Below are 26,386 nucleotides of genomic sequence, written 5' to 3' on the forward strand. Positions count from 1 at the left end.
GTCGGGTCCTGCCTTCTTGCTCAGACCAAGTGGAGGGAGGTTTTGACGTCTCGAAATCTGCCCGCACCTAATACCAGGCCGGCTTTTTTTTTTAAGCAATCGTGAGGTTGACCTGCACGGTTAGACCGCTGATAGTTACCTTTTTAAAAGGCTAGCAAGAGAGCACTGTATAGGCAGTGTCCTAGCACTTTACAGACCTATCTGCCTAAGGAGTGGTGGCCACCTTATTCCTTGGGGGGGGGGGGGGGGCGGGTAATAACCGCGTCCAAATTCACAAACCAATAAATACATCAAACCACGCCAGAAATGCGCTGGAGAGGAGACTGGATCGGATTTGTCCTATAGGGAAATGACCCAGTAGGGCTTTTTTTTTTTTTTTTTCCTCCCGCTTTGATTTGCGCAGCGCTCCCTCTCTCTCCCCACACGCACGCATGCCGCACGTTGCGCCTGGCTGCACAAGCTCTCCACGGCGTGCAGCTGGAAGCCCGGCTCGTTTCCCTGCCTCGTTTTCCCCTCAGCCACCCCATCTCACTACTTTTTTAACACGAACCGCGTTCCGCTGCCGGCTTGTTCGCTCCCCCGCTATCACCAACGCCCAGCGGAGGACAACGAAGCCGGTGGCTGCGGACCGGCCCGGGTCCCCGGCCGCTCCGAAACTGCCCCCCGAGAGCTGCCGGGGGCTGCCCCGGTGCTAAGGGGGCTGTAAGGGGGTGACACGGGCCGTGCTCAGCCCGACTGGCTTCGGGAGCCGAGCCTCTGTGGCACCCCGTCCTCGGCGCGCTCCTCGCAAGGCTGCGGGACCCGGCGCTGCCCTCGCCGAGCTCCTGCGGAGGGGCAGAAGTGCGTGCAGCTCGTTCACCCCCCCCCCCCTTTTTTTTTTTTTTTTTTTTTTTTTGCCTTTCCCCCAAGCCAAGGGTGTCAGAAAAGACGTTTTGTGCTGACAAACACGCCGTGAGCTACCTGGCGGCGTCAGCCCAGTTGTTGCCCACATGTCCGAATACCCTCCAGGAGACGTCAGAGCCGCTCAGCCAGACAGCTACCTCAAATGGAAACCAGAAGCAAGATGGGTTTTCTCCCCCCCAAGCCCGCTTTGCACCTGACGGCAGTGACACTCAGCAAAGCTTTAGAAAAGTCCGTGCCACCTTCCCCCGGAGCAGCGAGCGCTTTAAAACATGCCTTGGGCGGCGGAGGAGGGGTGCTATTTTCCCCATGTTTCTTGTCTATTTATTTCTTTCATTTCATTTTTTTTACCTTGACTAAATGACGGAGGAGCTGCTGAACACTTCCCCCCGTGGTGCCCCTGTTCCCCCCGGTGACCGCGGGGAAGGTTTTCCACCGAAGGGCGATGCGAGGTGACAGGCAGGCTGCCCCTGCCAGTTGGGCGAAAGGCACGGGGAGGGGGGTGTTTCAAAGGCGATTTTGTTGACTTTTTTTTTTTTTCTTTCGTAAACCAAGGACGTCTCTTCTTCCTCGAAACATTTCGACGGCTGGCTGCCAGCGCGATTTAATTCTGAGCAACTGTCTTAGCCGGACTCCTGCACCGACCGTCTTGGCAGGCACGCCAGGCTTCCAGGCGTCCCTTCTGGTTTTAGGGAAGGCTCCCCGGCCCCCCTCTCTCCCCCCAGGGCTGTCGTCCTGCTCTATCTCCTTCAGCGGAGCGGGCAGCTGGAGCCGCGCCTGGCTTTTTTCAGGGGACCGGCGAGATTAGGAGCAGCCTCGCTCCCCGGGAAAGAAACCCCCGAGCTCCGCGTCCACTTTTGAAGAGCTTCCGTCTCCTGATGCTTGAGATGGCTTGAGGGGTGTTTTGTTTGTTTGTTTGTTTGTTTTCCCGTTTCAGGGATTTTTTCCCCGTCTGTCAGGAGGACTTCTAACACCCCCCGCGTCCTCACATTATCCCCCACCACCGGACTCGGCTCAGCGCGTCCCCCGGGCTGAACTCGCATCCCGTGCGTGCTCAAGGGGGCAGGGGACGGCGCCGCTGCTTATTTCCTCGGGCATCACCGCGGGGCGGGGTGGGCGAGAATCCCCCAAAACACCAAATCCCACGAAAATAAACCCCAGAGCCCTCCAAATCCAGCTTTCTTACCCCCCAAATCCATCTTTTTAACCCCAAATCCATCTATTTTTACCCCCAAAATTCATCTTTCCCCCCCCCCCACGGCCGCCAGGCGCCGCGCGGGCAGGAACACGCAGGGGGGGTTAGCGAGGTGCTGCGTGCGGGAGCGCGCCCCGCGCGCGTCCCCGCGCCACCCCCCCCCCTCCGCGCCCCCGCGGGGTCAGAGGGCGGGCGCCGCCGGCTCGGCCCCGCGCACGGGTGAGCTGGGGGGGGGGGTGCGGCTGCGGCGCGGTGACGTCACCGCGCCCTCCACCAATGGGCGTCCGGGCGCGAGGCGGCGGCGGCCAATGGGCGGCGAGGCGGGCCCGTGAGTGGCATTAAGGGGCGGGCTCGGCCCGCGGCCGGGGGAGAGCCGAAGTTGCGCGGCGAGGCTTTTGGGCGTAAAGAAGTTGTTAGGCGTTCCTCGGCCGCAAATTAGGGCTCCTTCATTAACACCACCCCCACCCAGCCCGGGAGAGGGACAGCCCGAGCGCTGATAAAGGGGACGGGCCGGCGGCCATGCCCGTCCGCCCGCCGGTGTGAGCAGCCCCGAGAGGCGCAAACTTCCCCCCCCCTCCCCCCAGCCCCCCCCCCCCCCCGCTCTTAATGAGCCAATTAAAGAGTTGGGCTCCTCGCCCCGGGAGAGCTCTCCGCGGGCCGCCGAGCTCGGGGACTCAAGGTAGGTGACAGAGGAGCACGACCCAGCCACGCTGCAGCCCCCCCCGGCCAGGAGCCGCAGGGATGTTGCGGGACCAGGCTTTGGGGCGCTCCCCGCCACGCATGGACGGAGGGAAAGGACAGAGAAAAATGATTATAATAGCCACCCCAAAATAATAATAATAATAATGATGGTGATGGGAGTAATTGCTCGGGGCCGGGCAGAGCCTGTCTGCTTTTTGGCAGCAGGCAGAGACCGGCCGGAGCGTGAAGATTTCAAATAATAATAATAATAACAATAACAATAATAAAAGAAATAAAGGGGGGAGAAATACCGTCAGATTGGCAGCGAGAGCCCGTGGTGCCCGGCCAGCCCCGCCCGCAGCCGCTGCCCCCGCCGGCGCTCCCCGGGTGTCCCCGCTGCGGCCGCCAGGTGCCCACCTGGGCTGGGTGTGGGAGGAGAGTGCGGGGAAGGGTCCTCGGCAGGCGCGCTAGACGTGAAAACAGACTTTTTTTTTTTCTCCTTTTCTTTCTTTCTTTCTTTCTCTCTCCCCTCTGGTGGGAGAAGGTGCTACACCCGCCGGCGGCTGGCTGTCGGTTGTTCTTTCCGGAGGCTGCGGCGCCGGGTAAGGGTGCGCTCACCCCAGCACCGCCGTGGGCTCCGCAGAGGCTCCCAGGACGGTGCCCAGCGCCCGCGGAGGCAGCCCCCGGCCGCGCATCTCGGCCTCGGACCGGCGGCGGATCACGGGGAGAAACGGGATTATTATGACCCTCTTCCGAGGAGCTATGCTGTCCGCGACGAGTAGGAGAAAAGGCCAGAAATACCTCATTTGGTTGCTGCGTGGTGCCGCAAGCTTTTAGCTTTTTTTTTTTCTCCTGCAGTTGCTTGGAGTCTCTGAGCTGCATTGGATAAATGCCTTTCCCTTCCAATTGACTCTGCTTTTCAGAGAATATTTGTTCTTTTTTAAGGACACCTCTCTGGTCTTCGATACTTGTTTTCATTTTTACGCGACTGAACGATTTCTCAGAGCGATGGCCGCGCTCGCGATCCCTGCCTGATGCTTCGGGAAGATGAATTGCAGCTGAAAGTTTCCCCTCCATCTTTGGATGAATCTCTGGAGCTTAAATTGTAGGAAGGAAGGGGGAAAAAAACACGATGAAAGAGAAGTCCAAAAATGCTGCCCGGACTAGGCGGGAGAAAGAAAACAGTGAATTTTATGAACTGGCTAAATTACTGCCCTTGCCCTCAGCTATCACCTCTCAGCTGGACAAAGCATCCATAATCAGGCTCACCACCAGCTATTTAAAAATGAGGGTGGTTTTTCCAGAAGGTAGGTGGGAATGCCTAATTCGCCCCTATTTCCACTCCGATCCAGGTGTCGCTTGCTTTTAAGTAAACTGCATCGGGTCGTGTGCTCGGAGGCAGGGTGCTCTCCGCTGTCACTTTTCTCTGTCGTGAGTACTTTCGCTTCAGTTCGTGTGACAGGTTTGGTCGGGGACTTAACGGGGCTTTTGTCAACACTTCGAGGCACCGAGCTCTGCCGCGTGTGCTACTAAAGCAAACAGGAGTTTCTTTTCCCCGCCTGTGGATGGGCATCCCCCGCGCAGCAGCGCGTGGCAAAAGAGGGGACGATTCACCCCTATTTATAGCTATACCGTGGGGGGAGTTAATGTATGGGTAAATATTTACATAAGTCTATGCAAAGTCCTAAAGCCTTAGCTCAAGTCCCGAGCAAGGTACGCCTTACAGGTACGGCACACGCACACGGCCGTGCTCGCACGCAACCCAAATAAATAAGCCGAGCGCACCGGGTCGCATCGTGGCCAGTCCGAGGACCTCGGAAACTCGTGGCCGAGAACAAAACTTCTGCTGTACCCCGCTCACGGTGCAAGCAGAGGGGCCGAGCCCGGGCCTGCCGCCGCTGCGCACTGGGGCAGCAGCAGCGAAACGAGCCCCGGGAGTCCCAAAAGCCCCAGCCTGTGGGGCAGGGTGGGGGGACAAAGCCGCCCCCTCGGGGCGTCCGGGTGGCTGCTGGGGACAGCAAACGGCGCAGACAAGCTAGGAGAGGTCGGCACGGAGCTCGTCCCTGTTCTTGGTCTGCAGTTTGTGTGAGGTGTAGGAAGAAAGAGTGGGGAAATGCTTCGCGAACCTTTAATTTGGGTTGGGATATCGTCTGCCGGAGAGACAAAGCAGTGAGAGGCTTGGTTCGGTTTGTTTTGTTTTGCTTTTTCCCTTCTGGTAACAAAATTCGCCACATCTGTCGTTGAGAAGCGTGGGTACATGAGAAACACGGAAATACAGGCTCTGCGTTTTCCGTCGGGTCTGTGTGTCAGTCGGTCTGTCTGTCTGTTGTGTTGTGCAAACCCAGAGTGGGTACACGGCCTGCCTTGGGTTTGATTTGTTTGTTTGGCTGGGGTTTTATCCCGACGAAGTCGGTGAACTAGTGGTCTTCGTTGTACTTTTTAAAGGTTAATATTCAATCGGGGCTTGGGGGGAGGGGAGGTACCCCCACCGCTACGTGTGAACCCTCAGAGCCAGAGTCCGTAGCAGTCATTTCCAACAGAGTGCATCTCCCAGTAATTTCTTTAAGCAATGTTCCACAACTCCGAGTAGCTTAGACCCAGAGCAGGGGATAAATGAAAGCAGTAACACCTGGAAACTTAAAATAAAAATTAAAAACTAAAACCTTCATCAAAACACGTTGCTGTTCTATGTGATCTGCCTCCCTGAAGGTCATTATGCAGGGCAGCCCTCTGCCTAAAAGCAGCCCGAGTTGTCCTTTATGCTGTCAACGCATACTTTATAAAAATAAAGCCATTGCAAACTCGGCTGCCCACGCTGTTCCTAAAAGGATTATTAGCACTGATTTGTCAGCTCCTGCAGTCTCAGTGGGCTACCTTTCTGCGTGATTTCGAGCAGGTCTCGTCAATTACTGGCGCCTATGTAGCGGGCTGTTTGATCAGAAGAAGCATATGGTGTTGCTTGTAGGCTGGGAGTAATCACGGGAAGAGGAGAATAGCCGAGCCCCGTCCCTCGGTGGCAGCGCAGGATGCTTCAATGCCCTGGGGAACCGTGTGGCGAAGTGCGCCGGGGCCGGGGCCGCTGCCGGCCGCAGCAGATGCTAATTTGAGCCAAGAGACGGAGGAGGAGGAGGCTCGGCGGGGTTTTGGAGGCAACGAAGCCTCCGGAGCCCGATTAAAGGGAAGCTGCGTGTTAAAAACGACGGCGGCAAGCGGGCACCGAAGGGCTCGCCCCGCCGGGGCTCCGCGGAGGTGCGGAGCGGGGTGCGCGGCCGGCCCGTGTCCGTCCGTGGTGGGACAGGGGCCGGGAGGGGTGGGGTGGTTTCCCAGCACCTTCCTCAGGAAAGGAGGAGAGGTGGAGGCAGCCAGGAAAACCACCCGCCCGCAGCAAAAGCCATGCAGAAGGAGGGAGGCCGGGGCTGGAAGCGGGACGAAGCAGGGGGGTGTCTCTTGCTCGGTTTTCCCCGGGGAGAAAAGCGCTGCAGGCGCTGGGACAGACCCCGGGGGCCGGCCGAAGGCCTGGAGGCCGACAGCAGGAGGTCGGGGAGCGCGGTGTGCCTCCCCGGCAGCACAGCCAGCTTCCAGCCGCCCTCCCAGGGGGGCCGGGTGTACCCCAGGTCCAGCAGGACAGACGCCCCTCACCGGGGCGCCCAGGCGGGGCTGGGCACCGGGGAAAGGAGCGGTGCGGAGGCTCCCCCGGCAGATGCCGGGGGCACCTTGGAAAGCGGAGATTCGCGATGCCACGGCCACCGCCAGCTTTCCGCCCCGCTGTCGGGAAGCGGGGCACGACCCCGGGGCCCCGAGCAGCTTTGGTGCGGGGATGCGGAGTCAGGAGGTGTGCGGGGCCAGGGGCTGCGCTCCCCCTCGCCGAGCCGCCAGGTGAAGGAGAAAAGCGCGCAGGGGCTCAGGTAGCTGCCGTCGTTTTGGTGCTAAAACTCGTTAAAAGAGGAAGGAGCCGGCGAGACACGGAGTGGTTCAGGATTATCAGTTAGCTTTGGGAAGGCTGGAGATCTGACGGATTGCTGAGGACCATAGGGAAGGGAAGAGTTGTTTTGTTTTGTTTTTTAAAGAGTACTTTGTAATAAGTTCCATCGTGAGTTAACGGTCATAAAAAACAAACAAACAAAAAATAAATTTAACATTAAACAGCTAAAGTAGCCAACAAATTAACATAGCCTCAAAAACTGATGGAAAAGGATCCGGGGGATAAAATAATTTTCTTTCAGATAAGATGCGGTCTCTCTGACTAGCGGGCTAATTCTTTACTGGATCCAAAAGTAAAAACAGGGGAAAAAAAAAAAAAGTGGTGCAATACACGTGCATAGATCTTTTAAATTCAGGAATATTTCCATGGTCCCATTCCCCTCACACGAACAGGGAAAAGGACCCTTTGCCATTTCTGTCCTATCGGACACAGATCGTTTCCGCGCAGAGAGGCGTTTTGATTTTCCAGACAAAAGCAGGGGCTGCGTTTACATAAACTTTCGCCGACTCGTGATGGTTAACATTTCAATATCGAAACCCTCGATCTTGTTCTATTTTAAAGGGGGAAGAGACGAGCAGGAAAAAAAAATTCGTTTCCCACGTGGATAGGTGATTTAATGCTGTTTTTCCTACTGCTAAGGGAAATGATTGAGCATTAGGTTTCAGTGTTTATTTTCTTACAGAAGTTTTTCTCATTTAAGCTGCAGTTTACTCTCCCCGCTGCCTTCCCGTGTTTAATTCCAGTTTTGATGTGAACTTAAAAAGTGAAGTGCAGAACTAAACTCCTACCATGATAGCTGAAAAAAGCAGATTTATGAGCGGATAAAACCATATTTTCTTTAGAAACATCCTCTCCCTTCTTAGAAACATACGGCCGTTGTAGAATCGGAGGATTTTTTCAGCTTGTGTATAAATAGCGGGAGTTTGCAAGTGGAAACCTTTTTTCCCCCATTTTTTGTTTTTATTTTTTTCGGAATAGAGAATACACGAACTTGCATCTTCCGTAAAGCCGAGCAAATGTTTGGCGCTCGAAAATTTGCTTTTTTTTTTTTTTTTCTTTTTTCCAGTTTGGGCACGGCCCCGTTTGTTTGCATTTCAGAGCGCCGTTCCATTACCTTGCGTGTGCCAAAGCGCTGCTCTTTCTTGCTGGAGCAAGCGAATCCGCCCCGGCATTATTTCCACTGCCGTTTTCTTAATAGGGTTGTTTGTTTAGTCAACAGGGCTTTTCCTCCCTCTTATTATTTTTATAAAGAAAGCGGGATGCTAACTTATCTCCGCTTCAAATGAACACACATGATTTACCGAGATAATAAATCTTCGCAGAACCTTGCTAATGGCATCCGCAGGCAGTTGGAAATGAGCAGCGTTTTTTTTGTTGTTGTTTTTTTTTTTTTTTTTTAAACGTCGCTTATTCCGCGGCATCTGAACCCTCCGACAGCGACCCACTCCTTCACGGAAGCCTCATTTGGCCGAGATTTCGAGTTATCATTAACCACCGCCTGCTAAATTAGCTGAGAAATCAGCCGGGCTAGGCGCTGGGCGATGGCACCGCGCCGCGCTGGTAGCGGGCTGGTTAATTAAACGCTTAATCCAATCAGCCTAATTCCCCCGCACCGCATCGCACCGCACCCCGCTGCCTTTTTGCGCTGGGGGCCGGGGGCTCCTGGCCTCCATCCCCGCTGCCTCCCTTTGGGGTCGGGGGGAGCCCAGCGCCGTCGGCCCCGCTTCGGGAGCGCTCTGCGGAGCCCCCCGGAGCCCCCCGGACCTCGGCCCCGGCGGGGAGCCGCGGAAAGGGGCTCCGGGGCGAAGGGCAGCGGAGGCTCCCCCGGGCCTCTCCCGGGGGCCCCCCCCGCCGCCGGGGGCTGCTGCTCACTTCTGGCCGCCCCTCCGCCCCAGCACGACCCCCCTTTTTCTCCCCCCCCCCCCCCCCCCCCTTCGCTATCGGCAGACAAAGGAAGGGGTCGAGGCTGGTCCTGCGCTGCAGATGCTCGGAGAGGGACCGGTAACCCCGGGGCGAGCCGAGGCCACGGAGCCCCCCGGGCCTCCCGCAGCCTCAACTTCTCCTCCGCCTGTGCCTCGGCCAAGTCAGCAGCGGCGGAGGAGCCTCTCCCCGCTCGCTCGGGACAGAGGGGCGTCTTGCGACAGTCCCGCCGCTGGGTAGGGACGATACCACCCAGTGCCTCCATTGGCTGCCGCCTCTGAGGCTCGGAGCAGCCCAGCGGCGAGGGGAGGACGCTGCCTCCCCAGCACAGAGCCGCGACCGCGGCCGTGGGAGCCGCCGTGGGTGGCGCTGGGCAGGGGGTGCGCGGCCGGGAAGAGAGTGGTGTCAGCGAGCTGAGCTAGAGCCTGGCTGAAACACCTCGGGGAGGTTGTGTTGCTTTGCTTTTATCCCCCCCCCTCCTTTTTTTTCCCCCTTTTTTTTTTTTCTTTTCCCTTCTGACGGTGGACACCTCGTGTCCCAAATTGTTTATCTTCTTAGGGGAAAAAAATAAAAAATCCTCGAGTGTAGGAGGCTGTTAGGTAGGAGCCTCCAATCTATATTTTGTCAAGAGTATAAAGCTCGTTCCGAAAGGAAAGCTCGATCCATTTATTTTTGCTGCTTGCAATAACACAGCTGGATGATGCCTTGAGCTTTACGCTAGACGGTCGCTCATCACTCATTCGCCAAGAACCGGCCTAAATGGTGCCTGTGGGATTAGGTCAATTTTAGTGGATCTACTTCGCCTCATTTGGTTACTAATTGGTTTCTTGTTTTATAAATCGAAATCTCATTTTCAGGAAATTACAAAGCCCATGCAGCCAGTCCATTGAGGTAATCCGTGGGTCGGGGGTATTTAAATGGAAATGGTTCCACAATGCATCAGGCATTAAGCAACAGTAAAACTTCGCCTCTGTTTCCAAATGAAATGTGAGCTCGCTAGCTCCTTAGATCCATAATAGATACATCCCTTCTAAGGCTACTTATGTAAATATGATAAACCAGACCCCGGTGGGGGAGGGGACGGAGGGGAAAGCAATTTTTATCTGCTAAGGTTAATGTGGCATATCTTGGAAATCTTCCAAAATAGATTATGTTTTGCTTTGTCTTCGGCCACTTTAGCTGGGAAAATCCTTTGCCTAAAAACGATTTAGTTATCCTTTCCCTTACAAAGCTGCTTGTTCCTATTCCAAACCTATTATTCTGTTGGCTCTCCAAATTACAAGAGAATCTTTAGATCTTGTTTCCAGCGTAATCCTGAAGCAAAAGGGAGAGCTGATTTCCTTGTTTTGTTTTAAATAGACATTCAAAGGATTTGCGGAATTTTCTGCGGTAGGTCAAGTGCGAGATATCACAGTTTGCCCCCTCGGTAAAAGGAAATTGGATGTTAAAGCGAATACGGGGAAAAAAATAATAAAAGAGGAATATTAATGGAGAGGTTTTCTCGCGTAATCTTTAAAAACAGCATTTAAAGGACATCGGGAGAGCCCGTAGATTTGGGAGAGCTGGGCTTGGCAATGAAGAGCAACAGTCTCCGGCTTGAAAGTGCTGAAACATCTGGGTAATACAAAGAAGGGTCTCATGCGTTAGGATTGCCAAAAGCCGGTTCAGGTAGACGAGCGAAAACGTTTAATTATAAAACATTAACAGCCGCGGCCGAACAGCGTGAGCTTTCCACCCGACGCATAAAGAAGAGCTCAGTGCTCCGTGAAGAACCGCGTTCCCGAAAGAAGTTAACCTGTAATGTCGATGAGCTGTTCATTAACCCGCAGAGGTCGGGTTATTTTCCCTTTTAGAAGAAGAAGAATTAGAGCCGTAAACCTAGATTAATAAGCAACTTAAAATCAGAGGCGAGGATTTAGCCCCGGATAGGGAAACCTCGCATCCAGATTTCCCTCTGGGTGGGGGGAATCTCGCAAGGGGCGTCCCGGCTGCCCAGCAGGGAAACCCCACAGCACTTGGGGGAAAAAAAAAAAAAAAAACAATCGGTCGTGTTTTTTTTATTTATTTATTTTTTTCTCTTTCCCTGGAGCATTTGCCAGCTCCTCGCTGATTTCGGGGCGGGTGGGAAGAGGCGGCCCCGGGGTTCCCAATGCATCCTCGGCCGGCAGAGCCGCTGGGGAGGAAGGCACGGCCAGGGGACTTGGGAGGGAAGCTGGGAGGCTCGGGACGAAGCCGCCGCGTCCCCGTTAATTGCCGCGGAGGAGTTAATGGAAAGGATCCCGTTCCCCGCTGGCACTTGGCGCTGGGTACACGCGGACGGGGGCCAGGCCAGAGGGATGCTCCCGGCTTTTTAGGGGCTGGGAAGGCAAGGAGAGGAGGGCTGTCCCTCCGGCAGGAGGTGGCCGAGGAAAGGGAGAGAAGAGGGAAAAGGCGGGCAGGAGAGGGACGCGCGGCTCGGGCAGGGCGGCCGGGGGCTGATGCCCCGGCTCGGAGGCAAATCGGTAGCGCTGCTCAGAGCCAGCGCCGAGGTGAGGCCGCTCGATACCCAGGGCTGCCTGCTGGCGCCGCCTCGCCCGTTTGCGGGGACGCAGCCGGGGAAAGGGGGGGCTGGCCCTGTGGGAGGGGACCCCCGGGTCCTCCGGCAGGGTCGGCGCTTCTTCGCCCTTGCTTCAGGGCGCAAGCGTGGAAGGCTTTAGCCGTCCCGTTTAACAATATTTCAGAGACAACGCCGTTAAAAGGTATCGCCCCTGCGTAGTTTTACTCCGGAGGAGTAATTTCCATGGAGGTTTTACCCCCCATTACTTCGGGAAATCTCCCGGCGTCTGGAGCAGCGGGCAGGGCCGGGGAGAGGCAGCGCCGGGATGCTGCGGGGCAGAGCGCTCGTCCCGGCAGGGGGAAGGGGATGGGAGCATTGGGGCTTGCTGGGGCAGAGGGAGGACGGTCCCCTTCGCCGGACGCCCCCCCCTCACCTGAGCCGCCCCGCAGGTGCCTCTGGGCGCAGCCGTGGAGCCCCGCTGCACTTAGTGGAAGGCGACTTAATTAGGGTGGGCTTGAGTGGGGATCGCTCTAAGGGAAAGCGCTTGACCACGGGGCTCGGGCAGAGCTGGGGGAAGGCGCAGTTCCCAAAATGAGCGCCCCCCACCCAGCCTGGAGGAAGCCCCCACGGACGGCGCCCCGGGACCCGGCCCGGCCCGGCCCGGCCGCCGCCACCGAGCCGCTCATCCCCGGCTCTGTCGCGCCACGTTAACCGCATCCTTCTCTCGGCATCAAAGGCTTCCCCCAGCACAAACCCTGCGTGCGTTTTAAATGGCTCTCGGGGCTGCCCAGGACTCCTTCGGTGATGGGAGAAGAAAAGCGCTCACCCTGCGGCTCAGGGAGCCGGCTGCCAGCAGCCAAAGGCTGCCCTGAATGAGCCGTTTTGTCTGGCACGCTGCTTCGCTTGGGTCTTAGGAACGAACCTCACCGTTAACTCAAAATAGGTATTTTTCTCTCGTGGGAGCTACGTCTTGAGAAACATCCACAAAAGTGGCTTTTCTGTGCAATGCAATCATGCCTACTTTTTTTTTTTTTTTTTTAACGATTGTATGCATGTATGTTTTAAAGCGAAATCAAGTAAAAAATAAAGAAAAGTCCTTCTCCAGCAGGCCATCAGGAGCCAGTTTTGCATCTCCTTACGTTCCGTTTTTGTGTCTCAAATAAACAGGACTTGGGGAAGCCTGGGGCCATTCCAGCCGAACCAGCCCGCTGGATAATGTTGGACGGGAGCTGGGATCCCATCTTTTGCAGGTACTGGTCTGGAAACGGCAGCAATGTGGTATTAATGATTAAAGAAATCATTCCCTCTTCTGAGCTTTTAATTGCCACCTTGACTAATTTTTAACTGTTCACGTGCTTCATTTAAAAAACAAAAAAAAAGGGAAGGGGTGCCTCTAAAAATGCGAACAGCCGAGACTGAATGTGATGAACGTGGTTTTGGGGACGTGGTTTAGTCCCTCTGGATCATTTGGCCCGGCTCTGTCCTGCACAGGGTCCACAGCGAGGGGTTAACAGTGCACATTTTTTCCCCAAATTAGCAGCAAGGTGAAAATCCCGGCAATGTGCGGAGCTTGAGGGTGGTGCGGAGGCAGAGGCAGGTTAGAGGAGGCTGGGCTGGGCAGGGGGCTCAGCACGGAAATGAGCACAAGCGCAGCTCAGGTAGGACACTTTTGGATACTCGCTGCTGTCTGAGGGATGCGGGAGTGTTAGCAGTTAGCGTAATCGCGCATTTTTGGTGGGATTGCGTGGTCTTTGACGCGTCCCTAATAGATCGGGTCTGTTCTGCTCCCGGCTCACCCAGAAGCCTCGTTTACATCTGCCGAAACGTGCCTGACAAATCCTCTTGTCCCGTACAGACCTTATTAGCGCCGGGGAGGGTTTTAGATGCTCCTTGCTCGTTTAAAGTCTCCTTAAGAAATAGTCAAGGGCTAAAATCCCCCGTGGCATTTGAAAAGGGGTGTCAGCGTTCAGGATTTGTCGGATGGACATATTCGGCACCGGGTAGGTGGGAGCCCCGCTTAGATGCCAGGTGGGCTGTGCCCCAGGACTTTGGAGGGATCCCTGTCCGGGGCTGGCCCGTCTCTTTCCAACTCTTTCGAATAATCACAGCCTGAACAGGAATGCGCCTTTTCTGAATAAACCCGGAGGACAGATACTTCAGGTGTCTGTCTCTCTGTCTTCATCCCTCCATCCCTCTATCCATCTCTCCACCCATCGGCGGATCTGTCTACCTGTTGATCCGCACACAACTCTGCTCCTCTCCCTCCCGACCCTCTCCTGCAGACGCTGGACGGTTTCATATTCGTCGTGGCTCCGGATGGCAAGATCATGTACATCTCGGAGACCGCCTCGGTGCACCTGGGCTTGTCGCAGGTAGGCTGGGGGGAGCTGGCACGGGAGGAGCGTGCGGGGGGGGGGTGAGCGGTGCCGTCCATGAACCCTTCCTCCTCCTTCCTCCTCCTCCTCCTCCTCTCTCACAGGTAGAGCTGACCGGCAACAGCATTTATGAGTACATCCACCCGGCCGACCACGACGAGATGACCGCCGTGCTGACGGCCCACCAGCCCTACCACTCTCACTTCGTGCAGGGTAAAGTGCCCCCACCCCACTTCACACACCCCCAAGCCCTCCTTGTACCCCGTGTCTGCGGACGGGGCCGCGCATCCCTCGCAGCTCACCGCACCTTTGCCTTCCCCCTCCCAGAGTACGAGATCGAGAGGTCCTTCTTCCTGAGGATGAAGTGCGTCCTGGCCAAGAGGAACGCGGGCCTGACCTGCGGGGGCTACAAGGTGGGTGTCCGGGGAGCCACGGCCCGGCCCTGACCCGGCCGAGCCCCCTGCCCTCGGGGGCTGCCCCAGCCCGGTGCTCTGCCCTGGGATTCACACCCAGGATGTCCCTCCGAGTGCCAGGTTAACGAGCTCCAAGCAAAAAAAACAAGCGATCGAGTTCCCCGTGTTGATTTTTTTTAAATTTATTTTTATTTATTATTTTTATTTATTTATTTATTTATTTATTTATTTTAATGGTCCTCGCACAACCACCGAGGTTCCCGAGCTGTCTGTAAAGGCTGTGAGGTGACACGACGCGAAACCCGTGGCTTTATTAATTTCTTTATTGGGTGTCGCTCGTCAGCTCCAGGGGCAGCTCTCCAAGCCGCGGGCTTTGCTCGGATGTCTCCCACGGCTCTGCTCAGGGCTCCTGCCTGGGGACAGCCCCCGCTCTCCTGCCTTCTCCCTGCTTCTGCCCCATCTGCGGAGAGACAGAGAGTCGTCGGTACCTGAAACGCCAGGAGATGTTGGGCCACGATGTACTGTAGAACAAGAACATCCGCGGAGATTACTCCAGGGAGAAACACTCTAGTAACAGAGGAGTAAGGTCAAAAGTACGCAGCAGTAATGTGTGAGGATGCATTTACGAGACACACCTAAATCTACGTCCAAAGATGCATTTTGGATCGTGCCTGCCCTATCTGTATAATAGACATATCTTAGGCATGTGACACATGCACACATGTAAACCCTTTCTCTCACACGCATACACTCTTCATTACAAAGTTGTAACTGGCTTGGCACTTCCGCGTCTTTCCTTTTTAGAAGAATAATAAAAGCGTAGTTAGGAGGTGGTCCAAAAACCACTTAAGTCAGAGGAAAAAAAATAAAAAATAATAAAAAATCTCGTTGACTCTAACGGGCCTTAGATCAGTGCTGAACTTTCGGATGAAAAATCCCCGGGCAGCCCGAGGAGAAGGGCAGGAGCCCCCAGGCAGGGCTGGTTTGCTCCGAGCCCCCCCCCGCCTCAGCGGCCGCGTGTCCCCGCAGGTCATTCACTGCAGCGGGTACCTGAAGATCCGCCAGTACAGCCTGGACATGTCCCCCTTCGACGGCTGCTACCAAAACGTTGGCTTGGTCGCCGTGGGCCACTCGCTGCCTCCCAGCGCCGTGACGGAAATCAAGCTTCACAGCAATATGTTCATGTTCCGGGCCAGCTTAGACATGAAGCTCATCTTCTTAGATTCCAGGTAGAGCTGAGGCTACTTCACAGCTATTCCCCCAGCCCCTCCTTCTTCTCCCCCGGGCCTCTCCTGTCCTCTCTCCCACTGACGTTTGCTGCTTGTGTCTCCTCCAGGGTAGCCGAGCTAACAGGCTACGAGCCCCAGGACTTGATAGAGAAGACCCTTTACCACCACGTCCACGGCTGTGACACCTTCCACCTGCGATGCGCACATCACTTGTGTAAGGAGATGCTCTCGTTAAGACCCGGCCCCTCACCCCCCGCCTTTTCCCACTGCAAAACGGCTTTGGTTGTGTTAGGATTTACCTCCAGGTTGAAACGTGAAAAGCCAGCTGGCTGCAGGGGAGAATAAGCAAAATCTGCAGCAGGTTTTAATGAAACAAGTGGCTAGAGACTGAGCGCAGGGCTGGAGGCAGGAGAGAGAAGGAGGGGACCGGCGATGAACTGGGAAGGAGATTTTCCCCTCCTCAGCTCCCAGTTGTAGAACAAGAACTCCCCTGCACAAACTTCAGGCATTCAATTCACTTCAAATTCCGGTTAGGAAAAAAAAAACCTTTTTTCTTGCTCCAAAAAAAACATGCAAGCGAAATTCAAATACTTTTGTTCCATTTCCATCAAGTCTCACAAATCTTATCTGTGTATCTAATTTTGACTGCAGTAGTGAGCCCGATTCGAAGAGCTGTTCTTTATTCTATTTTGATATCATGATGACATTAATACATGGATAGATGAATAAAAAGGATATTAATTTCCGGTAAGTTGCCTTACCGGGAATGTAAAGAGAAGAGATAAAACCCAAAGCCAGATTTATAGAATTAAATCTCCACGGCCATACTTTGGGGAGGGAGCTCACCCCTCTGCTGCCTTCGCCCTATTCCACCGATCTCCCCGCGCAGCCTTGGAGAAGGGGAGCCCCTATCACAGAGGGACCAGCTTCGGGATCGGGGGTGCCCGGGGGTCTCCACCACCCTTGCCTACGGGGGTTGCCCACCCACACCGCCTGCCCTAACGATTCTAAGCCTTCCGCAGCCCCTCTCCTCGCCCGGCGGGCCCCCCTCTGAGGCTCTCCCCGCTTTGTCTCCGCAGTGCTGGTGAAGGGGCAGGTGACCACCAAATACTACCGCTTCCTGGCCAAGCACGGCGGCTGGGTGTGGGTGCAGAGCTACGCTACCATCGTGCACAACAGCCGCTCGTCGCGGCCCCACTGCATCGTCAGCGTCAACTATGTTCTCACGTAAGTGCGCTCCGCGGGGCACACAGAGATGCGCGGGGGCCGGCGGCGGGCACCTGCCTCTCTCCTCCGGCCTCCGAGCTCCCCCAAAGCCCCCAAAAGCTGAGGCCCCCCCCCCCCCCCACCCCCCCCGGCCGGAGCAGGCTGGCCAGGTCTGCTAGGAAACACATTGAACGCTTTCATCTAGATGAAGGGTTTCCCGTCTGCCCCTTCCTTTCTCTTTCGGGAGGGGAAAAGATTTAGAGGTTTGTCACCCGCATATTTTGCTGCCCCCCTCCCCCCCCTTTTTTTTTTTTTTAAAGTTTAAATGCACCCAGCATTAAATAAAATTTAATGCAGCGTAAAAAAAAAAAAGAAAAAAAAAAGGTTTCCACGTACGGAGTTATTTATACTCAACAAACAGGACATCTGTTTTTCTTTTCAAAAATCTGGGGTTTGAAGTTCTTAATTTCATCCAGAGTCTCTATCAAAGCTCCGAGATTTCTTTTTTGTTCTTGGAGAGCGATCCTTACAGTGAGCCACAAAGAAAGTTGGTGACCAGAAGGGTCAGTTAAACTTAAAAAAAAAAAAATAAAAAAAAATCGGAGAGAATGCTGAGATGCTGTATATCTCAACGCATCCCCTTGTATTTTGGGGTTGCTGGGTTGGGCTCTGGCTGTGCCACTTAAACCGAAACTCCCAGGCCCGGTGACGGAGGGAACCGATTTGGAGCCTTTATGTTTGCGATTGACACCTCTCCTCTGGGTGCTGGCGGCAGCATCGATTCTGCATCGCCGCTGCAGCCCCCCTGCGGGGGCAGGACCTGTCGAGCCGCCCCTTCTCCCAAAATCGAGGCCGTGACAGCGGGACGGTCCCTCCTGGGGCGGATTGAGTGCCTGCACAGGTGCCGATGGGGTCGGTGGCTGAGCTGCGGGCGAGCATCCCCCAGGGAAGCGGCTCCGCACGGAGGCGGTGGCCCTGCTCTCCCGTTCAGGGGCTTCTGGTTTGCCAGCTCTCCGGTGTAGGGAGTAAGCTCTGGTTCCCCTTTCAAGTAAATCCCTTTTACTGGCTTTAAAAAGGGATGTGGGGCGTGGAGGAGTAACACCTCCCAGCAAGGATGCGGGTCAGCAGAGGCACGGGCACCTTTCCTGCAGCTGCTCCAAACACTTGCATGCCCGTGCCCCCTGTGCCAGCCCCTCTGGTTTTCTCAGTTAGGGCCAAGCACTCGTTTTAGGTGAGCGGGGAACTGCGGGGAAAGAAGCTGGCGTGTCGTAACGCTGGGGAGCCAGGAACCCAAAGGTTCCTAATGTGCTAGGGCCGTTTTGCGCCACCTGTTTTTCTACGAGCACCTGAGATTAGCGGTCACTTCCATCCCCTTTTATGCGGAGAGGGGGAACATAAATCACGGCCCTCTGCCTCAGATGACCCGAATGGCAATGAAATATCCCAGCGGATCTGCTTGATGGGATCCAGCCCCACCTGCCCCTCCCCGCTTGCGGGGGTGACCGGCAGGGCACCAGCTCCGCAGGGCCAGCTCCCTGCTCCCGCTGGCCCCACTCTTCCCAAAACTTGGGGACCCTTTTCCACGGTGGGACGGCTCCCACCGGGGTGGCCGCCGAGCGGCTCGGGTTTGTGGGGCCGAGGTTTGTGGGGCGCGTTGCGAGTGGCTGAGCCCTGCGCCCCCGTGGAAACAACGCGAATCCTCCGCCCCAAGCCGAATTCCTGTGTTTTCGCTGGTGGCAGCGTCTTTGTGTTTTCTTGCGTGTACACGGGCCTTAAAGCCAAGGCTGTATTTAGCCCTGCGTCCAGCCAGCCTGCGTAGGAGGGCTGCCTTTGCCCTCCCAAGGCTTCCCTCGGAGGACGAGGCGACGCCGGGGCGCGACTTCGTTGCGCAGCCACGGAAGGCTCCGTTTGTGCTCCTCGGGCGCGGGGGCCAAAAGGCAGCCGGTGAGCACGGAGAGGTCCTCACCGGGTCACCGGCTGCTGCAACCAGGCTGCAGGGACACCCTGGCGGCGTCGAAACCGCGTTTTGGTCGTGCAGCTCCTCGGGGTCGCATCCAGCCTGGCCGCGCCTCCAGCAGGGCGCTGCAGAAGAGGGGGGCGCGTCCCGCTTGCTCCTGCGGCCAGGGGATGCACCTGGCTTCCCCACCGCTTTTGTGCTTTTATTTTTAGCCGAGGCCAGCGGAAAATAAGGGAGAAGAATAGGCCCTGCCGTGCCCAGGGGATGCTGGCAGCGTGGAAGTGAGAGCTCTGAAATGGGCGACCCGGGCTGGGGAGAGCTTGTGGGCGGGGGATGGTGAAAGCAAACCTAGGCTCGGGATTAATTGGCTTAATGAGCTTTTCGGAGTCAGTCAGATGAGGCAGGTAGGTGGTGAAGATACAGGGGAAAAGGCGAGGTTACGGCGAGCTGGCGTTTCCAGCAGATGTGAGGTAGGCTCCCCTGCAGGAAGGCCCAGCAGCGGTTTCGTAGCAAAGTTTGCACGCGTTTAATACACGTTATTCCATATAAATCCTCCGGCTACTGGCATTCCTGGGGGTCGCCGTTGGCTTGTTCCAGCAGGCCAAGGTCAGCCGAGCACAGGGCACCCAGGGTGGGGAGCAGCCCCCGGCTCGCTGCGGCTTGCGGCAGGGCACGGGCTTGCCCCTTGCAGGAAAAAACAAAGTAAAAATAAAAACTTGCGTGCCTCTGAATACCGTCCCTCGGGTTTGGAAGCCGAGAAAGCGAGGGAGGTGTGAGATAGTGTTTGGAAACGGCGAAGAGCGGAGTTTGGGATTGCAGGATGGAGCCCGAAAGGTGGGATGCCTCCCGCCGGAGGTTCCTTTGAAAACAGGCAATGTCCATATTTTTCAGCGAACTTGGCTGAAAATAACAAAATAACAAATTAGCTTTGGCCGATACCGTGCAGGTTGTTGAGAGCGCTGAGGAGGTGGCTCCCTGGTCCCCTCTTTCCTGCAGGCAATGCCACACGAGCGGTCCGGTTGCTCCCGGCAGAAAGAGCCTTTCCCACTGTTGGGAGGAGCCGGGAAATGTTTTGGAAAGGAGCGGATTCTGGGTGGCACAAGGGCCTGCCTGGTCTGCAGGACCCGTGTGAGCGCAGGCTGAGCGACAGTGCCTTGCTTTGGAGCTGCCCGGCTCCCCTGGGCAATATATGCGAGGAAACCAGAAGGGATGAGAAAGGTTTGTGCAGAAGGAGCTGCCGCCCCCTACTAAAAGAAGGGCCATACACATCTTCCATAAATCCCAGGCTTTGAGAAAGTGAATTCTAGTATTGAGAGCAAATGTTTTTGATAAGTATATATACCGAACTGAATAGGTACGGTGGCAAGGGCATTTGAGCAACAAGAGGAAATGTTACCTTTTGTGTAATCAGAGTGCCAAAAATTAATATAAATGACCGTTAAGGATTTCAGCTTTAAATCACACATATTTGCTCTTCTTTGTATTCCGCTTGGCATGTGCGAGTACAGACACAGAATATTTGTTTCTTTTCCTGTTTGTTCTGTACACACACTAGCCATATTATTGATTATTAGCTGTGCATGTTTATCACATAAAGGCACTCAAGGATGAGTCAATTAATAGAGAATGCAACTGCTGAAGTTAAGTTTATATTTAGATGGCAAACAACCTTCCTTTAAACAAATGGGTAAAGCAAAGTGCAAATCCTTTGACTTTTCGAGCAAGAACAAATATTATAATAATTTGTCCCCAGAGAAAGCTAAGGAAGCTTTTCTATGCACATTTCCTTGTTCTTTAACATTTAAGAGAATAACAATAGCAGTAACATATAGAGACAACATGGATTAGGTATTTAATTGTGACTAATCTCCACTCTGATGATACAAGTATATACAAGTTCCAGTTGTCTTTTTCACATTGCTTTGTCTGGCTGGCTGATTAGAAGCACAAATTGAAGCATGCAATGTGTTTGAAAGATTATTTCACAAATAAATGCCATATTGGCAAATGTTTTACTTAATGATGTGGTAAATGCAATTTAGAATAAATTAACCGTTAATTGTATCTGCACACTTCATCTTTAAATTATTACTATTTATAGCTTTGCATACTACCAGATTTAAAATACTTGTGTCAGCAATGTGATAACATTCTGTGTGATGGGTCAGACTGAAAATGCTCTTCCCCAGCATATTAAGCAGGCATTTGCAGAAGGTTTGTTTCAGGTGGAAGCAAAGCTCTTCCCTTATTTTTGGACAATTACAAAGAAAGATTTCTATAGCTTTTCATAAACATCGTCTTTTTGTCCTGTCTCTGGGACATCAGATCCCATCTCTTTCTTTTCCTAGTCAATAGGAGCATCCATACATTGTATTTCCATACCTACATTCCCAACTTTCTTAAGCATTTCTCTCAGATCGACTTATTTGGACATGCTGTAGTCCTCTCCTCTGTCAAAGGTAGATACATGGCTTGTATCTCTCAAGTGGGTGATGGAGTGTGTACGATAGCAAATAGATGGGAAAGTTATTACTTGCAGAAGTAATTCTGCACATCCTTACTCATATCATTAGATGAACTACTTGTACAAGTAAGCTTAGCCATCTAACTTGAGATAAGGCATACTGACTTTAACTGCGTATCACATTTTTTTTTTCCTTAAGTAATTGTAATCAGCAGAAACAAATCTGACCTGTGACTTTTCCCTTATATTTCTCTTTATTAATGGGAATTTTGCCACTGCCTTAACAGTGCATAAAACTGGGTCCCACCTCATTTGTTCAATCTACAATGTACTTTTCCTTAGACTGGAAAGCCCTCCATCATTCATGTGATTTGATTAGCAAAGTGGGCATATAATAGAATTGTTTTAATCAGTCAAAATGCTGGAGAAGCACAGGCCTCAAAGAAAAAAAAACATAAAAGGATTCCTCTTGAACTATTCTATGCAGTATTCTGTTTGTTCGCCATTAGTTTTTATTACAGGCTTGTCTCCCTGGAACACTGTTTATATATTTCTTGCAAATAGGAGACAGGCTTTTCCAGGTGTCCACAATACGCTTCTGCAGTTCTTTGTTCATGTAGGGGCTTTCTTAGCTACCATTTGTTTAATTCACTCCAAATTTCCATGCTTGTATTTAAACCAGGTGACTGTAATGGCCAAGGCACTAAAACTGTGGGCCAGAGTCTACAGTCACGGCTCATAGGAAGAGAGTTTTATTTGCTAGTGTAAGGATTAAAGGACTGTGGCTCAGATCCACAGAAAAATAAAATAAAACAACAACAAAAAAACGAGTTATTAGTTTAAATGCACGCATACTGATAGTCTCAGGCGACATGAAATTCAGGATTGCAAATAAGTGTCTGTATTCCAAGAAAGAAATGTGACTTCAAATGCTTTCCACTTCATCCTTCTCCCATTCAGTGTGCTGGCTGCTACAGGCCCTTGGAAACTCACTCCTTCCAAACACTGAGTTACGGATCTTGTAAAATGATTGTCTGGGGGCGAGACACGTTCAACAGCAGATTTAGCGGCAATGGCTGAAGCAATTACTAGCTCCAGCTGTCTGCCTTAACTCCACTGATGAAAGTTACAGGGCCCACTGCAGGGACTCTTACTCCTAAAATGCCACAGTTTATGGCTCAAGGTAAACTGCCACAGATTTCACTTTGCACGGAAGCACCAGGCTATATGCTGGAGCACAGCTGTTCCTGTTTGAGAGGTTGTTTGCACTTTATCCTTACTCTACCCCTCAGCACTTTGAATGGCACAAATGAGGCTTGAGAATGCCACTACGGCAGCTGGGTGCTCACATCCCTTTGGGGGTCAGCCCCAGTGGTTCTCCTACATGGCAGAGAGGGGGAGATCACAGACCATGGCATTGAGGGCTACGTTCGTTACTCTGTGACAGTTCAGAGAAGGGTGTCTGCTGGTCTTGCCATGTGACATTTACATTTTGTCTGTGAATTGTATCAGTGGCTGAGCAGAAGAGGCAGGCCAAGCAGCTGAGCTGCTACCAAAGGGTTTCCTTTCGTATTATCACAGGACACGTTTTAGTGATGGGATTTGGTAGTTCAGATTAATGGACTTTATGATCTTCAAGGTCTTTTTCAACCTAGATGATTCTATGATTCTATCATCCTCTTGGTGCTCGGTGCACAACTAACTGCATGCCTAACTGGCTCCTGCTCTTAAAAGTAGCAGTGTGTTCCTTCAGCAAGTTTATAGTTTTACTAGCTCTGCTTCTGTTAGCATGTTTGCTCTGTGCTGCACCTCAGTATTACTGTTTCCCATGTTGTTTCACTGTAGTAATCATGAGATGCAACAGGTGTGATAAGTAACTAAGCTGCTTCTGAAGTAAGCTCTTCGCTCTACTTTAGGGTGTTCTTGCTAGTTCTTATTCATACACGCACAAACGTGGCATTTAGACATGGCCTAAATTAAGTGTTAACAAATAAATCTCCTTTGTCCATTCAACAGTGGCAAGTATCTGTTTAAAATCTAATTCTCCTTCCCTCACCTCTCTTTTGTACTTTACAGTGTGGGCCAGGCTCCAGCACACATGTTCGTACTCAGTAGGTTACTTCAGAGGCAGCCCCCCTCACTTTGATGACACTATTTATGGAGGCAGGCATCGCTCTGTGCGAACAAGGGTACAGAGTCTGACCCTTCTGAAGGCTTGTGACGGCTGCAGTCTGGAGTCAATCCCATGATCTTAAACACACTTACACGATTTATTCCTCTTGTTGTCTTTTGCTATCATCCACTTAGTGCAATTAAATCACAGAGGTCCTGATCTACTAAAGAACTCGAGCACACGCCTGGCTCTAAAAGTGCTTAGACATAACTTTCAGTGCATGATTATATCCTAGTGAATTCAGTTTTGAAATTAAAAAAACCCTTAGGCGCACACTTAGAAATAAAAATATTCCAAGGGTTTGCCAAATGGAGATGGCTGGAAGGCCGTGTTTGTTACTGTGTTGAATTGGGGCCTAATAAAGAACAGCCGGAGTTTTTCAGCTAAAAACCACTGTGTATAAATCTCAGGGGCAGCAATGCTGGAAATAACAGCTATTATCTGCTGAAGTTTCAGTGCAACTATGGAAACTCAAATGCCTGTTTAACTCAAGTTTGGCTATAACCCCTAGCATTGTGCTGCTACTTTGACATCACCTAGAGAGAAGATCTTTAAACCCATCCCATATTCAAACTTCTTACAACTATGTGTTTAGTGAGGAAGTGGATATGCAGAGTCTGCCCTGAAGGCAGCCTGGTCACAAGTAGCCTGTGGCTCTCAGTTGTCCCTGTACTATGTTGGCAGCTGGTAGCCCAGGCTGTTGCTACAGAAAACTCCGACTTAAGACATGGTTAACTGAAATCCACCCAAAAGCATTGGATGTTGTTTTTCTCTTGCTGTTTCCAAAGACTATTTTGTACACAGAACAAAATAATAATCTGTAATAACTGCTTCACGAGGCATAGTCCACTAGAGTATCTGCTCATATAAAGGCTGGATGTGGGGATAAATAGCCTGATAGCCTCCTCCTATTTGCAGCCAAACTGCTGAACAGTGTTGCCCAAAATAATTCTGTTGATCCTAAGCTGTGAGTAGGAAAGTTAAAGTGCCATCTTCTGAAGGATAACCAGCTTCCTTGTTGCTTTTTAGTCTGTGAAAAACAGCAATGGGAATGGATGTGTAGCATCGGCCCAAAGTAAACTGCACATGTGTGTGACTACAGCTGTGTCATTTAACATGCTTATATGCAATTAGGGCTTCCATGATGATATTTAGTGAGTTCAAGACAGCAGTCAGAGAGAAGGTGCACAGCACCGTTTGCATGTTTGTGATATGCTTGAGTTGCTGTGTATGCGCTACAGAAGTAGTCACCACAAACACAGTAAATTTCATGTATTATGATAAACTGGATCTGTCACACAAACCCAAAACAAAAGTATAGTTAGCCCAGCGGCTGATTACCTGTACTGTTGGTCCAAGAACACTTGTAGGTTGGCAGTGGAGTTGATATGTATGTATGCTGTGGATACCTGTATAGCAACATAGAGTGGCCTGGTCAGAGACTCTTTCAGGCATCCAGAAACCCTTGATAGACGTGCGTGTGAAACAGTGACAGCAGGTGGGCTAAAGCTGGCTAAGGTTCCTGCCTGTCCTTGTCAAAGCAAGAACCAAGAGGACAAAGGTGCTAGCCAGATGACAGGTTTACGTTTCATAAGGAGGTTGTAGGTAGATGTTATTGTGTCTTATTAAACAATTTTTATTTATTTGTGGAGAAATTTTAGATATACCTAGTTAGTATGTCAGTACCTGTAACCATTCAATCCACCAGAGACTTATTCTTCAGTTTCATAAACTGAACTTTAAGGTAGGCCTGTATTTCTGGAATTGTGTACAATAATGATGAGTTGTTAGCATTAAGATCCATTCAAAAATTCTCTTTTCTGAATTTGATAGAAGGTGTGGCTCAGCAGTAGCTGTGTGATATATGGTAGTTTAACTTACTGTTTGCCAGAGCGTCTAGGTGGTCAGGCGGGTTATCTGGTAGCAATTTCAACATTAATGGACCCATTCCATAGAATCATAGAATGTACAGAGTTGGAAGGGACCCACAAGGATCATCAAGTCCAACCCCTGGTTCCATACAGGACCCCCCAAAAAGCAGGCCATGTGTCTGAGAGTGCTGTCCAAACACTTCTTGAGTTCCAGCAAGCTCAGGGCTGTGCCCACTGCCCTGGGGAGCCTGTCCCAGAGCCTGACAACCCCCTCAGTGACGAACTTTTCCCTAACCCCTCAGCCTGACCCTCCCCTGTCCCAGCTCCATGCCGTTCCCTCGGGTCCTGTCGCTGTCCCCAGGGAGCAGAGCTCAGCGCCTGCCCCTCCGCTCCCCTCGTGAGGGAGCTGCAGGCCGCCATGAGGCCTCCCCTCAGCCTGCTCTGCTCTGGGCTGAGCAAACCAAGGGACCTCAGCCGCTCCTCATACATCTTTCCTTACAGACTCTTCAGCATCTTTGTAGCCCTCCTTTGGACTCTAACAGTGACTTAACAAATGTAATAGCACATAGCAAATTTAAAAACATATAATTCATACTCTGAGGAGACTGAATCAGTAATTAGGAGGAAAATAAATAAAATGAAGTATTGTGAGTTACTTTACAGCCTCATGATATAGGCTTTTCTGGCCATTTGTCTCCTGTTTTACTAACATAAACACCTGTTACACATGATATGCCTATCAAAGATGGTTCAGGTTCACCAAGACTGAGTGTGATATGAACAGAGCCCTAAACACAAGTGAGCAAATAATGTGAAGGGGCTTTGGCTGCAGGAGAGATATGGCTACGCATGGGAAGGAGATGACAGGAAGTGTAATGATGAGATGAGAAAACAGATTAATATGTAAAAAAAAAAAAAAAAAAAGTATATATTATATATAAATTAGCAACAAAAAGCCATTCTCCCCAAATGCTAAAAAACATTTGCCAGTCCTCACCCTTCTTCCTTTCCTTCCCTTCTCTCCCTAAATGTCAACCAAAACAAGATACAGTTAAAAAGCATTTATTAAGTAGCATATCTTGGTTGCTTGCTTTGTGGGCAGAGAATGGCAGGTAACGAACGGCCTGGAGGAACAAAGTGCTGTCCCTTGGCCAAAGCTGAGGAACTCTAGACAAGTGAGTTTTAAACGTGTTTGTTGAAAAAAATCTTGCTTCTGAAGAAGAAGGTGAAAGTCTTATGATGAGAAAGGACTAATCTGATGACAGAGAAAATGATCTACTATAGATGGGACCTCCTCACCAGATGGGGGTCATGAACCCTGTTGGACTCACTGTGCCTCTGTACCACAGGCCTAGCTCATCAGAAAAAGCAGGCTAAAATGATGGACAAGTATGTCATGAGGCACACAGATAGAAAATTTGCCAACAAGGAAATAACAGAATGAATAGTAAACCCTTTTTTTTTTTTTCCAAGCACATTGTTTT

General features: G+C 52.2%; 1 protein-coding gene across 5 annotated transcripts in view; it reads left to right on the plus strand.

The window, feature by feature from the left end:
• Window positions 1-2,502: 2,502 nt before the first annotated feature.
• The window catches only part of SIM1 (SIM bHLH transcription factor 1), a 47,227-nt gene continuing 23,343 nt past the window's right edge, over window positions 2,503-26,386 (plus strand). Inside the window, exons 1-10 of one of the 5 annotated variants that reach the window (XM_066994483.1) lie at window positions 2,503-2,774; window positions 3,321-3,554; window positions 3,635-4,083; window positions 12,382-12,464; window positions 13,497-13,586; window positions 13,694-13,802; window positions 13,917-14,002; window positions 15,032-15,231; window positions 15,339-15,445; window positions 16,311-16,458. In XM_066994483.1, coding sequence (XP_066850584.1) covers window positions 3,909-4,083; window positions 12,382-12,464; window positions 13,497-13,586; window positions 13,694-13,802; window positions 13,917-14,002; window positions 15,032-15,231; window positions 15,339-15,445; window positions 16,311-16,458 — 998 coding nt within the window. In that variant the 5' untranslated portion in view covers window positions 2,503-2,774; window positions 3,321-3,554; window positions 3,635-3,908. The other 4 variants (XM_048066666.2, XM_066994485.1, XM_066994486.1 and 1 more) reach the window with 4 other exon arrangements.

Source organism: Anser cygnoides, chromosome 3 (genome assembly GCF_040182565.1).
Source record: "Anser cygnoides isolate HZ-2024a breed goose chromosome 3, Taihu_goose_T2T_genome, whole genome shotgun sequence".
NCBI lineage: Eukaryota > Metazoa > Chordata > Aves > Anseriformes > Anatidae > Anser > Anser cygnoides.